An 18688-nucleotide genomic window follows, 5' to 3' on the forward strand; every position below is an offset into this window, starting at 1 on the left:
TATCTAACCTGTGAATCAAATACGCTTACTGATCACACAAAATATCCCTGTAAATAACAAAAATTTGAAAATAATATGAAAATATTAAAGAATTATATTAAAATAATAATGTTTGTTAGTTTCTTTTTTAGTTTTAGCTCTACTAGCAAAGTCTCTCAACATCAACCCAAAGAGCCCCCGGTCAACATTCTTCACGTGCAACCGATCCGTGAGCTTGGGCAAGGAACAGGCTATGATATTTATGAATTTTAGGCTTCCACCACAGCCATACAATCGGATTGGCATCCATGCAGACACTCCAACAGTAACTGGAGTACTCCACACCAACACCTCCCGCCCCCACCTCAAGAAAAAAAAAAAAAAAAAAAGGTGGACACCGAGAGATGAGATGATAGTATTGATTGACCTAAATTTACATTCAATTGCTGACAAAAGTTTCTTGGAAAAGTTTCTATGAAGGAGCTCCAAATGGGATTACAGATCTCAAAATATTTACATAGTTCCCCCCTCTGGATTTCCCCCTCCCTTTACAAGGCATTATTATATTGCTTGCAAGAATTATGGTTGCTAGAACTTCAATAAAAAACCTGTATCACAGAATGCTGTTACTGTGTTGGGAAAACCCTTTGGTTAAATCCTTTGTCAATGATGTGATGACCAATAAGATCATGCCTATCCATAATCATCAAGCCTTGTCCCAAACTATCTGGTAGCAGCATCCTATCAAATATAATAATGATTGAAACTGATGCCCACTGCAGGATCATGAAAGCATTTGAAGGACCACCAGCAAAGCAATGAGCAACGGAAGCTTCATGTCTTTTTCATTTTCAGCTGAAAGAAAAGAAACATAAGTAAAATAGAAAGTTAACTTCATCGAGAAATAAATAACCTAACATTTTAACTTCCCAAACAGCATTGGACAAAATTGCACCCAACAGAATAAGAAACTAGGAGTTTGATTGGCAAAATCAATATCCCAACAGTTCAAATATGTTAAAATTGTAACAACATAGGACTTTACTGGAAAAGGCTAGTCAGAAGATACCATATAGATTTCACGAACCTATATAAATATCTAGGATCTCTCTAATGCACAACCAATATGGGACTAAACATACATCCACACAGATCCTCATATTCTCCCCCTGTTTAAATCCTATAATCCTCATCGGAAGTCCAAATCCAATCATCCAATCACAAACACTACCATCCAGCCATGGTAGTCCTAAATGAGTCCATGCTATTGCATCCCCTACTCAAACAAAGGCCGTAGACCGAGTTAGCAATGTCATTGGTAACAATTTAGGACCACATCCAAAAAAACTAGCCAAAAGATATCCTTTGGGTTCTTTGGCTCTATATCGATACTCAACATATACGCAGCATATAAGCATTGTGTGACTTAACACACATCCCCGTACAGGTCCCCACAAAAACTGCACTCGCATAACATATTTATCCAAACTACACCAAATAAAACTTAAAATTGGCATCCTATAATTAGGGTTCCACGAAAACTGCACACACATAATATATTTATCCAAACTACACCAAATAAAACTTAAAATTGGCATCCAGTAATTAGGGTTCAGTCTAGGTCCAATGGTCATCAGACCACTTGACAGTCTAATGATGTGGACACCGTTGGAGATTTACTCGAACACAATGAGATCGATGTAATACGATAAAAAGAGAAACATTATCCAGTCCCCCTCCCTCTCTCAACCTACGTCCTAACCCCAATGATGAAGCTCATCATTTTCATCCGATCTGCCTCATCACTGAGGATGAGAAATGCTTCATTTCCAAAGGCCTCAACGTTGCATGAACCAATGTTATTAAAGATGCACCTCAGATGCAAAAGGCACTAGGTGCAAAGGTCGTCGCCTCTGTACCCCCTAGGCGAGGCGACAGCCTAGGTGCCTCAAGCGCACGCCTCTGCACTGTTCAGAGGCGCAATAAGCCGCCTCTTGGACGTCCACGGAGTGCAGGATTCCAGCAAGTATTAATTTTTAGTTTCTAAGAAATAGAAAAGATCAGTTATAGTATATAGAAAAGATCAATTATAGTAAATAGAGATTGAAAAGACATCATTGAAAGTCAAATAAGTTTTAAAAACCTACATGAAGCTCTTGGAATCGTCTAAAAGAATCAAAAGACAGAAGCAGAAGCGTCTCCATTAGACTCCATCTCATCTCACCACCCAAGAAGCACCTCTATCTCATTTCATCGCCTAACACCATCCCAAGTGCAACTTGTAGATGAATCAGAAGAGGAGACAGATGATAAGTATAAGAAAGATATTGAAGAAGAACAAGAAGAAAATAATGAAACTGATTTGCTTGATGATGAGGGGAAGAGGATTAGCCAATTAGGAATTTAGAAAGTACTTATTTGACTATTTTTGGATTAGAGCTAATTTTTACATGCTAGACTTCTTGTCTATAGCTAGATCTTTTTCTGTTTTTACTTTTTAATAACAGAATGCTAGTTTTTACTTGCTGAAATCTTTGTCTATAGCTAGTTCTTTGATTATTTTTGGGTTAATTAGAGCTAGTTTTTACATGCTAGACTTCTTGTCTATAGCTAGATCTTTTTCTGTTTTTACTTTTTAATAACAGGATGCTAGTTTTTACTTGTTGAAATTTTTGTCTATAACCAGTTCCCTATTTTTCTATTTTTGGTGCCTGACTTCTCTCAGATGCGCGCCTGCGCCTAGGCTCCTAGCACTTAGGTGCACCTAGGGTCTTTAACAACACTGGCATGAACCCAGCAATAGTGGCAATGGCAAAGGCGAAGAAGAGGATCATGGATTGAGTGCACAGTGGCACTGTCAAGATGGTAGAGTTGGCTGTGAGGACGAGCATGCAAGGAGAGGTGAGGAGCAGGAAGGAGTGCGGGCAAGATAGAAATCTGAGAAGATTAGAAAGAGGAGGAGATGGAATGAGGGTGAAAAGGAGAGACAGAATCAAAGTTGATCTGACTAATGGGCATTTTTCTGCCATTCACCATCCAAACAATCTCATCATATCTGAGTAATCCAATGGCATCTGCCATCCTTGGACCATCAAGTGGTCTGAGGACAGCCGGACCTAACCTGAACCTCTATAATGAAAGCATCAAGACAGGTAAAGTGCCATCATAACTGAAAGGTAAGAAGAGGATTGTCAAGGTGTTCCATATCAATTGATAGGGCCATCAGAGAGAATTCAAAAAGATTAACTGCTTCCACGAGGAACAGCATCGATGCATGACAAATCAGGAAACCATAACCATAGCAAACAAGCTTCATTCCATCTACAGGATACTCTGGGGATTTGTTCTCTTCCTACCAAGAGCTACAACATCCAGCAAGTGCCAAACTTTCTAGCATTTTCTCACCACAACACTACCTTCATCTAGTATTCTCCAAGGTCTTGTTTGATTACATCCATTCCACAACAAAATAAGCTCCTCTTGACTTCAGGAACTTTGTTCTGCACTAGGCAAGAAACATGTCAACCCACTCCATTCAATTACCCAATATATTAATTTCCAGCAATATCTTGTTTCTTGTACTAAATGTCAACCTTTCCACATTCACATTTATACAATGCTTATCAGCCTAGGACCACTTTATGACCACATTAACTAAATATACAACATCTCCAACTCCAAGAACCATAATTCTCCAAGTCTTACCAGAAATGATCACATACCACCGCAAAGGTACCTTTCAGTTTGAGTTGCTTTTTCACAAGTTCATTAAGTTTTATTCATCAATTAATTCACTCTTCGTAATAATCATTTCAAGATAACAAAAAGTAATCACAAGTGGCCCTCACTTTGCCACTAATCATCAGCCTCTTTCAGTTTAAACTTCATCCAAAGTTGCATTTAGTATTATCTATTTAATGTGGAGGTTCTTACACCCTGAAACTCAATTGGAAACTCATCCAACATGATTAGTCCTTGCACTTGCTCTCCTGCCTTGTTCATGACTTCCATAGGCTCAACCATATATCTCTGTCATGTTTATGCAGGGTCAATTTAAATGTGTAAATCTTTTCTTCTTCAAAATCTTCAAGCAATTGCAAAAGAAATCAATCACCTCAACAGTATGAAGCCAAATTGTTGACCAATTGAACCAGGTGACCTGCTATGGCATATTATCCAGTTGAAAGATTAGGAATGGAGCTTTTTTAAAGGTAGCATAATGATGATTAGTATCTGAGTAAGATTATACTAATGAATGACAATAATTGTGCAGAAAATTCTTCAATTTGATTCCAGATAGCTGGAAGGTGATTAAGTTTCAGATCTGTCACATGCCTTTTTTCCACCCCAAAGGTCTGAAGGAAAAACTGGATTTGATAACCAAAGGACAGAAGGGTGAAAGAATGCTGCTTAACATCTCACTGGCTTCAAAAAAGGAGTTGAGAACATCACACTACAAATGGTAGGTCGTCAACATCTCACCTATGCTATGAGATTTCCAACATCTTATCTGCTCCAAGAAGAAAAGTAACCATCAAATTTGTTAATTATATAAAAATATGACTTCAAGAAGAAAACATTACCAATCGCTGACCTTCCAAAACTTCCTGGCATAACAAAATATCTTCCCATACTCATAAGAAATTTGTCAGATAAGCAAGCTATATCTTATTATATGTTAAAATGGTTCAACATGCATAATTCCTCATCCTTAACCCCCTAGCTATCTCTCCTGTCCACTTCCTAGGTCCTCAATCCCAACCTCTCCTCTTTTTTTTTCTTTGGGCGGTGGGGGGGGGGTTACAAGTGGGTGCTCACACCAATCTAACCTGAGTACATCCTAAAAGATCAAAAAACAAAATATCTTGCAAGGCTCGTGGGCAAGTCTAATCCTGACATCAGTTCCAATCACCAGTGTGCTCAGCCACATAGGAGGTGACCTAATTAGCCACGTTGTTCGTCTCTCGAAAGACGTGCTAAGCAGACACCACAACGAAGTCACGAAGATAGATCCGGATATCATGAAGGAGCGGATAGGCCTCCAACTACCTCATATCATCCCGAATCCAACCTATCACGATGGCAGTCTCCCTCAATGATGATCCTCTCACCCGCAGCTCCTGTCGGGCACAGATAATATCATCCTAGACGGTGCGAAGCTCAGCTCCTAGGACGGAAGGCTTAAAGAGATGTGAACCCCCTGCCATCAGTAATTTGACATCCAGTCTCCGGATGACAAAGCCAGCACCACCATCTCTGACACTACCGTCAAAATTTCTCTTGACAAACCCCAAAAGAAGAGACCTCCAAGAAATGAAAATAACCTTCCGAGTCGCTGCAGGAGCAGCATAGGAGCCCCAGAAAATAGAGGTGTCAAGGAGAGGGCTGACAGCGTCCAAGTGGCTGTAGTCCATGACCAAGTAGAAGGCTCTCCAACACCCGATGAGCGGATACCACCTCTACTTCGAAGACCAAGCTACTCTTAGAGAACAAGATTTGGTAGGCAACATACACTATCCTTCCCCCTAGGCATAGGTCAACTCCTCAGTAGTACAACAGATCGCATCCAGAAAGAGATATAGCCAAGGACCACTACTCGTCTCCCACGACTGACCACCCGCCCTCCTCCAAATCAGCCTTGCTCTCGGACATCGCAGGAGAGCATGCTCCATCGACTCATCCTCCAATCCACAGACTGGATAGAAAACCATAAGCTCCATACCCCTATCCCTGAGTATCATATGCATCGAAAGTCGGTCCCAGGCAATCTTCTAGAAAAAAAATCTCATCCTGAGATAAGCAGCCACTCTCTAGATCCAGACAACCTCAATCCTGGTACTCACCGCAAACCTATATATCTCAGACAGATCTCTCGTGGGAGCTCTAGGGCAGAAATAATGACCCCACATCCTCAAGTCCTGGCTATGATGCATAGAGATCAAGATGGTGAGAATCCAATCAACGAATGGGCCATTGAAAAGATGGATGATGTCCTGTACTCTTCAACCCCTATCATCGATAGTGAGCAGGTCACAGACTCGAAGCTGGTCATCCACTTCCATGCTGACGTAGGTCGGCCACTAATCGAAAAGTCAACTAAAAATCCAAGCATCCTGGCTCACATACACCGACCTTCGATCCCCAATCAACCATCTAATCTGGGCCAAAGCTGCTGGGATGCGGGCACAAATCTCCTTCTAGATGAAAGAGCAGCTCCAACAATCTGGATCTTGGACCCCTAACTCCACGCCCCATATCGAGCCCTCATCATCCTGCTCCATTAACAATCCGACTGGATAAAAAATCTGATAGCATGTCTGGTGATCGAAACCTCCCTCATGACGAAAAAAGACAGAATCCTAAGGCCTCCATTCTCCACAAACTAGCAAACTACCTCCCAGGATAGCAAGTGGAGTTCATAACTATCGTTCCTTGAGCCCCATAGAAATTCTGAAATAGTTGCTCCAACCATCTGAGACAAAAGCTTGGCACAATCATGTTCGCCAAGAGATAGACTGGTATGGAGCTCAAGACCGATCGCATAAGCATTGTCTTGCCTTTCATGAAGAGGACGAACCTCTCTTTCCATCTATTATCTTTGGCATTACTTTGACTACAACAACACCAGCCATCATCAAAATGCCATAGGAATGCCGGTTTTCCTCGACTTTAATTGTCCCCCATCCTCCTTATTCTTAGTGAATCATTAGTCCTCATCCCCTCTTTTCCCTACCGATCCTTGCCACCCCTAGTCCTCAATCCTGCACCTTGGTCGCCCAATGACCCATCAGTCCTCAGGCTACACTCTCCCCTCTCCTTTCACAGCCAGTTGGGAAGCCACTCCAACCCCACCACTTCCTCTTGCCCCACCCAAGTCTAATTTTTGCCTGAATTATGCACTAGTTGTTATGTTTGTTAAATTGAAGATCTTATTTTTATTCAGAACCAAATATAGATCATGTTTCTTTCAAGCATGATCACATTTAGTAATGTTATAATGGTCACTGCAACTAATGACCCTCTGTTGGTAATATGTCATGCATGATTGTACCTAACTCAATAATCGATCATTTGTTTCTCTGTTGTTCTTTCTCTTTTTTAAAAGGTTGCTCTTCTTCATTATTCAACCAAGAGAAAGGTCACTGACTAAAACATAGTGGCTGAAAAAAAATATCAAGCAATGAATGCCATGGTTCAGTATTCATCCCCAAATTACTGAAAGCAGTAGAAAGAAATTGCATGTTGTTTTCATCATAACAACCTTAAAATATACCACTCTTTTAGGGTCATAGGGAGGCATGGTTGCAAGGGAAGAGCTCTAAAAGAAGCCCAGTCTTAAGATAGTTTGACACACTGCATTTCTTTGTTTCGCATGTTGATGTTATCAGCAGATCAGTCTCATTATTTATTAACTTGTCACATGAATATCTTATGTTCCCAACCGATTGTTAAATAGTTGATTATTAGATGAGTCTTGTAACAATGTTTGTTCAGTATAAGAGCATTAACTGGTAAATTACATTCGGCAAAAGTTTCACATTGACTATATGTTAGGTAAAACTTTCCCCCTTTTTTTAAAGAAAAGGTAAAACAATTTGATTCAATTGAAATTAAGTCTACTGACATTTATAAATTTTAAAAAAAATTGTCAAACAAATGTCATGGGAGTAACAATTTTAATATAAAGTTTCAATAAGTCATACACTCTCTTCCTCCCTTCAACCCTCTTCAATGGCATTATGATGTGTCAACACATTAAACTATCATTCAAAATTTCAGCTGCAGTTGACCCTCATTTAAAGGTACCAGTTCTTGTCACCAAACCCCTAGAACCCACTGAAAATCCCCTAAAAAAAGGGGCTGCACAAGTTTCCTCATTTCACTATTTTCATTTCTTTTAATTGTATTTCTAAGAAAGTTGCCAACCTCACTCTGAAGCTAAGATCATGACAGATTTGAGAGTTTAAGCATATTAAAGAAGATAAAAGTATGGTGCTCAGCACAACTATGGAAATTGGAGAAATACATTCTCAATTTATTGGGAAAGATATGTGTTTCTTTTTTTCCTTCAGTTTTTCAATACAACTCTTGGGAAAAAAGGATGTCAGTATAACACGGCACAATTTTCACCAATTAGGGTATTTCAGGGAAGCCTCAACATGCAGGAAAGGTTATCCTGATTTATTTAAAAATATACCATTGATTTTATTGCTTTTCTTTTAAAACTAAAAAATTTTGTTACAAAAAGGACATTCATGTTAAGATGCAGGTTGTTCATATAGGACTTGGTGTCCGATTATTCAGTTTTAAGTATCAAAATTAAAAGGACTTCTAAAACAAGAAAGTAAGGATTTTCATGAAATAAATCTAATACTCATGAATCAAAAATACACATAAATATGAAAATAATATTGTTCTTTCAATTCATACCTCATGGCTTGCAAAATTGCTTTTTGCAATTATACTTTTAAATAGTTCATTAAATTAGAATGAAGTTACAAAGATTTCTCGATAGTGAGAGCTCTTATTGATCTAGACATTTCTTAGTTAGATCCTAATGTGCGTGTGAGCTAGAGCATTTTCTTTTAGCTTTATAATTTGAATATAGTAAATTTATTGCAAGTGACTAATTGATTATTTTGCATTTTTTATTTTATTTCATCACAGGTCCATGATATCCAGTGCCAGCAACACCACATAGCAGCTAGCAGCACTGCAGGATGGTAGAGATGATGTTATTGCAGGGAGGGACTTCAAAGGTGTCTTATGACTGAAATTCCACTTAACATGCATTATTGCATCTGTAGCACCATGTCTGCAGGTGCGCTTTGCAAAAATGGGGGAAAACCACATCCTGACTCCTAAGAAAGGTGGGACCATCTTGACCTTCAAAAACTCAAAATGGAGATACTTTTGTAGTCATGCTATTTATTTTCAAATGTGCATCATCATTCAAATATGAAAATTCAAGCAAAGAAGAACCTCATGATAATCCCTTCGGAAATCAATGGAAGGGTAAGCTGTATGAAGGTGGGTGAAGAAAAGCATTTAGAATAGCAATCATGATACTAACCAATGTGTGCAGATGTTGCAGCTGGAAGTTCAGGCAAGTTGACAGCTGCACAAATCAAAGAACGTGCCAAAGATTAAACATCTAACACAAAATGGAAAGGAAAAGAAGATTTTTAAATCAAGAGTTTATCACCAATGCAATGAGTTGTATGCAAAAAAAGAAGTATTTGTGGCTTCAAGAACTCACTTATTCAACTAGTTTTATTAAATGTAAAGGATTGACTTAATATTAGAGCAAATTCTGCTGAACTAAATATCAATTCCTGAAAACATTACATGCATGTGCAAATATTGCAACATTATCTTCTATCATATGATTTACATTAGAAAAGGTACAAATCTGACAGCAATTAAAAGGGCAAAAAGAATAAAGAATCAAAGATCATATTCTTAAAATAGAAAACATACATAACTGTGAGATTTCACTTCTATGACAAAGCCAATCTTTACAGTTTCATTCCAAAAGCAATGTTTGACAGTTAGATCTAAATGATTCATTTTGTTTAACCTAACTGTGGAGATATTTCAAAAAAAAATAAAAAATAGTAACACATGGTTTTGGCATATCTTGCATAGACAAACAATCTATACATGTATTCAAGTGGAAGGGATTGCTAAAGATTACTGTCAAATTATTGCGATATGGTATGTAGAGAAGAAAGTTTCAAATAAAACTTAAACAAACAGTGCTCCAGCTGCAGATAGCAATGCATCACAGCGAGCACAAAAGGATGCTGGCCCTTTGCACTCACCAGTGAAAATTAATAAAGCTATTAAATAACAGATCTAGGTAAAATGTTAAGTTTTTATATTTACCTTTTTGGGTCTACAATAGAATAAAGCAACTTGACTTTTCATATGACACGTATATAACTCATATACATGTACAGATTATTGACCAAAAAAAAAATGTTTATCCACATATACATATATATGACCATGCCTTCTATCTTATCTAGTTTAGCAAAGTCATTGCTGGATCCCATATTTGTCGCCCATGTCAACCGCATCATAGCTCCATTCTTTAATTCAAGAAGATGCATGTTGAAATTTTTTTTTCCCATTACAGGTTCCAAGAATTTCATAAAATCATAGGGGTATCAGCAGTATTTTAGGAGCATATAGCATGGTCATTTAATATTTTAAAGTTGCATCTCATGTTGCTAAATAAACTCATGTCGCTTACTATCCCAAATGAAACTGAAACGGATAAATATGCCCGTGAAATCTTTTCCGGAATAAAACTGCATAATTTGGTGCACATTCACAACTCAAAGCAAAGATGGCAGGGAAAAGAAGAAGAAGCAAGTAGAACAGACATCTATGTGGATCATGGACATACACTTGTTGCAGGAAGATTTTGGATGTTCAGATGCTGAGTGCTGAAAATGTATGATACTTAAAGAAGACAACTTCATACAAAACTTAAACAAACAGTGCTCCAGCTACTATTAGCAAGGCATCACAGCGAGCACATAAGGATGCTGGCCCTATTGCGCTCACAAGTGAAAATTCATAAACCTATTAAAAAACATGATTTAGGTAAAAGATAAGTTTTTATATTTGTCTTTTCCATCTACAATAGAAAAACCAGCTTGACGTGTTATCTAACCCATAATTAACTAATATACACGTACAGATCACAGATTAAAAATTAAAAAAAAAAAAAAAAAGCATAGATGTATGTTCATATATATGACCAAGCTGGCTGTCATATCTAGATTTTAGGAATGTCATGTCGGATTCCCGTGTATGTGCAACCACGTGACAACCGACGTAAACTGCATCATAGTTCCACACTTTAATTCAATAAGATGTGCATTAAAAAAAAAAAAAATTATAAGTTACAGGTTGCAACTTGCAAGTAATTTATAAAATTACAGGGGTATTAGCAGTCTTTTAGGAGGTTATGGTATGGTCATTTGATATTTTAAAGTTGCCTCTCATGTTACTACCAAATAAACTCTTTACTTGCGACCCTAAATGGAACAAAATATAAGAACTTAAATATTTTCAGTATCAGAACTGCATATTTTTGGTGCATGTAGTTGCCTCTCATGTTACCAAATAAACTCTTTACTTACCACCCTAAATGGAACAAAATATAAGAACTTAAATCTTTTCAGTTTCCAAACTGCATAATTGGTGCACATTTCACAATCCAAAGCAAAGATAAATAAGGGAAAAGGAAGAAGAAAATCAGGCATTTATATGGATCATGGACATACATTTGTTGCAGAAAGATGTTGGAGCTCCAGATGCAGAGGGCCAAGGAGCTGCAATATTGTCATTCAGATCACATGTGAAGCTGATTCCAGAAGAAGGGTCAAACATTGCATCTGATGGCAAGCTTGGAAGGAGGCATCCAGACTCTAGAGCAAAAATTGGAAGAACAAAAGTAATTTATTTAGCAAGAAGTATCAACAGTTCTAATAACAATTATGTATATACAACTTCATGATAAAGAACTTTATATTTCAAGATGAAGTGTATCCAGGATATACCTAAAAGCTTTAGTTTATGCTATCTGCATAACTTGATGTGCTAAAAGCATTGTTTGAATGGATAGAAGATGACTGATACTATAATGTCTGGTTTGCCTCTAACGATGATAAGCTTTAAAGCAAAGTAACAACCTTATGCTGAACAGAAAGTTCAAGCTCAAAACTAAAATGTCAAATAACCACCAAAAGAAAATTAGTGCTTCTTCTATTCCAGTGGAAAGATCTACCGATGTTTATTAAACAATAAGTACATTTCTTGAAATAGGAAGGTAACCATTAAAATTAGTCCACATAACTACTCTAAACGGAGTATGAAAGAGTTCTTTAAGAACACTTCCTAAATATTAGTTTTTAAGGATGCTTTAATCAGTTATATTCACTGTGACTGTCTCAGAAGAATGAAAGTTGAAAGAAAAAGGGAACATATTGGTTTTCAGTCATAGTGGACAAGAGGTGGATGTGCAATAGTTCATATCATTAATATTTTTCTTAAAAAACAAGAAATAGAAAATGGTCATGACTGCAAATGAACCAACTGTTCATGTTAAAATATTTTTAGTTTTAGCTTTAGATACGCAGTTACAGTTGCAGACGAACTAACATGTTCATGAAAAGCTCAGGCCGGAATTGATAACAGGCTTAGGTGGAGCTTGTACAATTGTTAAACAACCCAAGCTGGAGCACTCAGCTATGTTAGGAGCCTAGTCTCAACACTCTAGGAAGCTCAGGCTCATTCAATGAAGAAAGAGTCGAGGTTAAACAATTGCTATTAAGCTCAACTCAAGTTTTAATACCCCTTTCATATAATGAGCTCAGCCTAGGCGGTTCAAAGGTCAGTTTATTTGCAGCAATAAACACAGTAATGCTACAAGTTTTCCGGTATCCCCCACATACAGACAGAAGAAAAGGTGTTCCCTCAGACAAAAGAGAAGGTGTTCCCCCAGTCTCTGCTTTACGATAGTTCAAAGACCATATGTACAGTGGTAAAGTGAAGTACTTCATCCAGCTTAACTGGGGGGGGGGGGAAGAGAGAGGAAGAGACAACAAAAGCAAGATATAAATTAATCTGGTTAAGCGGCACTAAGCACCATCCATGCCCTGAGTTAACAGCTGAATCATTTCATGCATAAGAGTTATGCTAAAATTGCTACCTAATATTAACTATGGCTAAGTTCATGACAAGCGAATCACTAGATCATGATTCATATTGGAGGTAAAAGAAAAAAAGCATAATTAGGGTTTAGCTATAAATACTACCTTGAGATCCAACTGGTTCACCATATGACCAAACGATCACCGGCCAAACAAAAACAACATAAATTTGCATTAGTATGTCAATTAAGTGAAGCAGAAAAATAATCCACATGTCCAACATTTAGCAGTTTCTTATATCACCACTTCTCATGTTGGATATGCTATAGCAAAATCAGCTTACAGCATAATAGCTGAAGGTTCCTTACAACTAACCTTGTAGAGAAAAATCTTTGAGAGTTATCTGACAGAAACTATAGATGTTTGTGGTAACATTCATTTTTTGCAACTTCAGACCAAGCAATGAAGCACAATCCAATGCTTGTAAATTGGTTATGAAACTTTGCTTTTGCAAGTGAGATACATAATTATCCATTGCACTGCAGCATGCAGTATTGTTCTTGATCCTGTTTCCACAATACTCTGTAACTTTAGTGGTATCTGGAAAAACTAAAGGACATGCTGCAGCAAGAAACACAATTATCGGTGAGATTATTGAAACCAAATAAATATATTCAATACTATATAAAGAAATGAGAAGAAAATAAACAAAGGTGAGATCCCATGATTTTTAAAATGCAATAGATAAACAGTTGGTGGAAAAATATGCGAAAACCAACAGAATAAGCAATGATCAAGATCGAAAATCATAATACAGTAAGCACCATATACAAGTATAAATTCAACTTAAAAAAGTAAAAGTTTAGCAGCACAATTAAGCATTCTACAGGTTCAAGTCCAGCATTACCTGAAATAGGTTTTATTAAATATGACAAAAGGAAGGCAGTACTGAAGGTACACATTCCACAAAACAAAGTTCCAATAATAGGCGGTCAGCCACACAAATATGAAAATAGAAATACAGGATACAAATTGCCATTCATACGATAACATAAAATAACTTGGGAGTGGCTAAAGAAGAATAACTGATCAACCATGATATTTAAATCACTGAGATAAGATTGCTTTTGTTCAACCTATTTAGAAAGGCTAAAATTGAGCACTCTAAATCTTGTATGAAGTGTGTGTGTGTGTGTATAGATATAGATATATATGTGCATATAGATATAGATAGATAGAGAGAGAGAGAGAGAGAGAGATAGATAGATAGATAGATAGATAGGTAGATAGATAGGTAAATACGTACGTACGTAGATATGTACATACATATACATATACTAATAGATAATATGTATCTATGGATGGATGGATGGTGGAGATGGATGGAGAGAGAGGGAGAGAGAGAGAGAGAGAGAGGTATCCAAACAAGCCTATGCTTACTCATTCATAAACTATTGTTTTCGTGTGTGACATAAGATACATAAATGTTGTATCAATGATCAGTCATTCAGCTTACAGCTGCTTTATCACCAAGTCACATGCCAACAAGTGTAAAGTGGCACTAAATGAAACCACTAACAGTGCCTTTTAGACCTTTCGTCTAACTTCTCCTTAAACTAAAAAAGAAAAAAGAAGAACCTTTAGTGACATGATCTAAGTCTAAAACAGGAGCAAGTTGATCAGGTTTTGACTTGTGCTTAATTATTCACAAAACTAAATTACAATAACCTAATAAGTTCATTAGTCTAAAAAAAATCATATAAATGAACTAAATATTAGTTCTCTCTACATGCGGGGTAAGGCTGCATACATTTGACTATCCCGAGACTCCACAATGGCAAGAGCTTCGAGAATTAGGCCGCCCTTTTTTTAACAAGCTTTGATATACCCTTCGTAGGAGCAGATAACAAATAAGGATTTATATAGCCAGTCGTGTTTGTATTATGAATTAATGAAACATTACTTGTATCAATTAGTAACACCCATCCAATTTATGAAGAAGATAGGCAATAGAATGGTTTAACAACAGTGAACTATGCTCTTTACTTAATTCTTCAAACAACTTCAGTCAACCATACAACCATCTTTACTACCTTTCAGGCAGTTGTCTTCATGTTCTCTAACTACAACTTTGGCAATTAATCTAAGGTCAATCTAGTTAATCCACTTGACCTCAACTGAGAAGACTAAAAAAAATATAAAAATGAAAAATTGAAAGAAATAGATGCATATCATGAAGCACATTATATGCAACTAGTACTGAGCTAATTAAAGATTTTTCAAGCACTATATTTTAGAATAGCACCATACATAAAGGTTTCTTTTCTAGATACCTTCGTTAACATTGCAGTTGGATATCCGTCTGAGTACATGCTTTGCAGATAATGGATCGAGTCTACTAGATAACCATCTGAGGACAATACTTCTGCAACCATCAATTCTAGAATAGTGCTCAGGCAAGTTATTACTAATATCCATACTTGTCAAGCCACCATCTCTCAAAGCAATCTTCGTGGCAGCTTCACGTATAGCATTTTGACATATTTGACTGCAACATTCGTTCACAGCATCAACTCTCTCACATGCAAGCAGCAGTTTAGAGGAGTCGATAGCACTCTCAAACTCGCTGATATCATTGACAGGGCAAGAACCTTCAGTGAGGTTCAATGGGTGGATTGAGCAAATTTGTTCAAGATTGCCACTGGCACCCCGACTTTCTAAGATCTGTTGATAATCTAATAGGCAATAGTTTGCTTGAGTAGAATCCAAGGCAAGCATTCCGGTGTTTTTACTTGATTGCCCTATTAGAATGACCAGCATGGCCTGAAACTGGGGGCAGCAGATTACGTTGGCCAATAAAGGAGCAAAGGAGGACAAGCAATCAACAGCAGTTGTGCTTATCAAGCTGTCAACAGCAGAGAAATTTAATGTACATCGTCCTACAAGAAAGAAGTACCATGGAATGCAGTTCATGCAGCTTCATCAATTATTTATTCAGCCTTTGCAAGATATAATATAATTTTAAGCTGCAAAACCTGATAGCTTTGGTGTGCTATTGCTGAAAAATGGTGTCATTGGGGAAGGTGCAAGAAGAGGAATGAATGGTTGAGGAGTACTGATCAGGGAAGTGTCAGGCACCAAAATGCTCTTTTCTTCTATCAGCCCAGAGTCTATCTGATGCAGTGGAAAGCCATGAACTATTACATCATCCACTTTGCAGCAAAATTCTAGCAAACCTGAATGGCAAGCAGACAGAGGGGTTATATAAGAAGGAAGAGAGAAAGCAAGAGAGAGAGAGAGAGGAGAGAAATATCGTGCAACATTAAACACAAAGCCTCGTTGGAGCATGTCAAGTAAATGTTAAAACAAAGTAAAATGAGGTGGACCAAGGGTTGTCTTTTAAGTCTTCCAAGTATAAAGATGGAAGAGGCAGCAAGAATCTGATTAAAAAAGCTCAAGTTAAAAACCAAAATACGTTAAAATAGAGTTCCAAAATTAAACGTCAAATATTGAAATTATGCCACCAAACTAAGAATACCTATTAGCAAACCTACATTTCATCAGTTAGATCAGATTAATATGGTATAACATCTATATTACATATACGCTTATCCATATTCCCTACAGATATGGTGCAAAACAGGGTTTCTGGCATGATCCTGCCAATCTAATGTTCAATGTTTTCATGAAACAGATTGGTTATGCAGAACCAGTCAAAAACCAGCAAATTTGTTTGTCTGATCCTTTTATAAAAGGGGCTAAATGTGAACTGCATTGTTTCTGCCCCTGTACTCCATTATTTTCTCTCTGTTCATAGGTTTAGCACTTCAAAGACCTGATCTGTTGAATCCTTGCTCAAACTTCAACAGATTTTAGTAGATTCAAATGCTTGAGGAAATTAACTGTTGGAATAGACTCAAAACAGCTGGAAAAAAAAAAAAGACTATATAATTACCTGATAAATTACCCCGATTCCAGTTTATACCACATTCACTATGGGTAGGGATCTAACGTTGCAATTCAAGTTTATATCTAGGTGCAGACCCTAGAGACAGTTTAGAGTTTGTTACGGCTAGAGCATGACTCAAACTGTATCTGACCCACGTCTACCCATATTGACAAGTTATTTTCCTGAAGATCACCAGATTCAACAATGTCCTTAAGTTTACCTCCGTATGACTGGAAACTTTGGTTTAAATCACAAAAATGTTGGGCATTGTAATGGGACCCTAGACATGAATAGTTACAGTCAATTTTAAACAGTGGACATAAAGTTGTGCCGAAAGCAATACTGTCAATTTACTTGCATTTGTTGTCATGATGTCATGATGTCTTGAGGACAAGATTACATTATGCTCCTGGAAAAAAGAAAAACTGTAATCCAAAATTCTAAATCCAGGAAAACATCGCTTAAAAACCAATGAAAATCTTGTAAAAGTTCCTACAGTAGCATGTGGGCTTATTGCGAATCAACACTAGAGCAGAAATTCAGACATTGCCACGCACCTTATCCCGAACAAATATACTGAATCGGTGAATCAGCTACCAAGTTCATCCAGAAAGCCAAGAGACCACTCGTAGTATAAAAATAGGAAATTCAAACATTCTATCACATCACAGTCTATAATCAAGATAGCTAGATAAAAAGAAAACACCACGACACATCATCTAAAACGAGGAACAAGGTTACAATAAGTACGGTCAGAAGATCCTTACGCAAAGAACCAATTCCTCGAAAATAGCAATACAAACCACAGAAAACATCAAGAAAGTCAATTAACCACTTCCTGCACTTTAATTAATTAGTCTTAATATAAAAAAAAAAAAAAAACAGGGAAAGGAAAGAATTACCCAAATCCTAAACCTAGTTTCAAGAACGTTCGCAAAAGCGAGAACTCTGCGCGAGAACCGAATTTGAACATCACCAATTTAGAGGGGGGGAAGAACAATCCAAAGCCTAAACCTGGCTTCAAGAAAGTACGCAAAAACAAGACCTCTTCACAAGAACCAATTTGTCCACCACAATTTGCGAAAGAAATTCCAACCTCCATCAGAAATTCACGACAAATCCGTGAAAGAACAAACTAAAAACCCTTTTTGAAATCAAAAACCAAGAAAGGTTAACGCTACACCGCAACCCAGATCTCAAATTACGAGCTTAAATTCAGAATTCTGTAAAAAGGTTCCAACTCCCACCTTGCTAAACCAAGAAATCAACAAGAAAACAAAGAACAAGAAGAACTGAGGTTTCTTGGCGGCTGGAGCGAGGACAACAAGAGAGATTAAGAGGAAAAAAGAAGCGAGGAGAAGGGAAAGATGTTGAGGACGAGGAAAGGGTTGGGGGGAGGACTCACAGAGGAAGAGGAGAAGGGCGGCGAATGGGGATGAGGTGGGATGGAGCAGCTCGTGGCCTCCCATTGTCGCGACCTCGGCCTCTGATGAGGGGAGAGTAGTGGTGGTGGGGAATTCAGTTATTACCACCGCAGTGTGTCCGCTACTCCACCCGTGAACGGAGCACCAGAAAGAGAGTGAGCATTTTATGATAACGATTTGCCATTTTTCATGACACTTGAAACGCGAAGGAGCGGACGGGGGCGAGACGAGACCTGCGAAAATAAGCTTGCATAGGGAGGGGGGTTTTACGTCAAAACTGTTATATGGAATTTGCAGCAATATCGGCACATCAGATCCAGAAAATATACATTTTGACATATAACCCCTGTCCATGTTAGTATTATTAGATACCGTGTGCAGGCTAGTTTCGCGCAGCAACGTTTTATACGAGTACTGATGTGAAGAAATCCCGGTGATCCAGTTGCCGACTCCAATCAGTGATATTTATTCAAAGAACCCCTTCAACGTTGACTCCGGTGCTGTGCAAGAGTACTGATGTGAAGAAATCCCGGTGAACCACTTGCCGACTCCAATCAATGATATTTACAAAGAACCCCTTCAACGTAGACTCGTGTGCTGTGCAAGATCATGTTCTCTCTCTCTCTCTCTCTCGGTAATAAGAAGATCATGTTCTCTTTACTGTCAAA

General features: G+C 37.7%; 1 protein-coding gene across 6 annotated transcripts; it reads right to left on the reverse strand.

Annotated features, from left to right (window-relative positions):
- Positions 1-384: 384 nt before the first annotated feature.
- LOC105051347 (uncharacterized GPI-anchored protein At1g61900) lies at positions 385-18289 on the reverse strand. 6 transcript variants are annotated; one of them, XR_012138787.1, is made up of 10 exons: positions 18002-18289; positions 15683-15883; positions 14981-15586; positions 13023-13268; positions 12813-12824; positions 11280-11423; positions 10035-10073; positions 9053-9097; positions 4315-4489; positions 385-834 (listed from the first exon to the last, which is right to left on the reverse strand). XR_012138787.1 is itself a non-coding variant. In XM_010931728.4 (8 exons), the coding sequence occupies exons 1-8, from the start codon at positions 18063-18065 to the stop codon at positions 764-766; spliced, it is 1389 nt and encodes a 462-aa protein (XP_010930030.1). In that variant the 5' UTR covers positions 18066-18240; the 3' UTR covers positions 385-763. The 6 variants fall into 6 exon arrangements, 3 of the variants coding, with proteins under 3 accessions (XP_010930030.1, XP_029122952.1, XP_010930038.1); XR_012138785.1 differs by lacking the exon at positions 10035-10073 and having other exon boundaries at positions 18002-18244; XR_012138786.1 differs by lacking the exon at positions 4315-4489 and having other exon boundaries at positions 779-834.
- Between the last annotated feature and the right edge of the window lie 399 nt (positions 18290-18688).

This window comes from Elaeis guineensis, chromosome 2, assembly GCF_000442705.2.
Source record: "Elaeis guineensis isolate ETL-2024a chromosome 2, EG11, whole genome shotgun sequence".
Taxonomy (NCBI): domain Eukaryota; kingdom Viridiplantae; phylum Streptophyta; class Magnoliopsida; order Arecales; family Arecaceae; genus Elaeis; species Elaeis guineensis.

What these genes read in the sequence shown, in the direction of transcription:
- LOC105051347 (XM_010931728.4), bottom strand. Translation starts at nt 18,065, where the DNA reads ATGGGAGGCCACGAGCTGCTCCATCCCACCTCATCCCCATTCGCCGCC. An exon ending in AACATCTTTCTGCAACAAAT is followed by an intron (nt 9,098 to 11,279) that starts GTATGTCCATGA and finishes TGATTTGTGCAG; the next exon opens with CTGTCAACTTGCCTGAACTT. An exon ending in TGCAACATCTGCACACATTG is followed by an intron (nt 835 to 9,052) that starts GTTAGTATCATG and finishes CTTTTCTTTCAG; the next exon opens with CTGAAAATGAAAAAGACATG.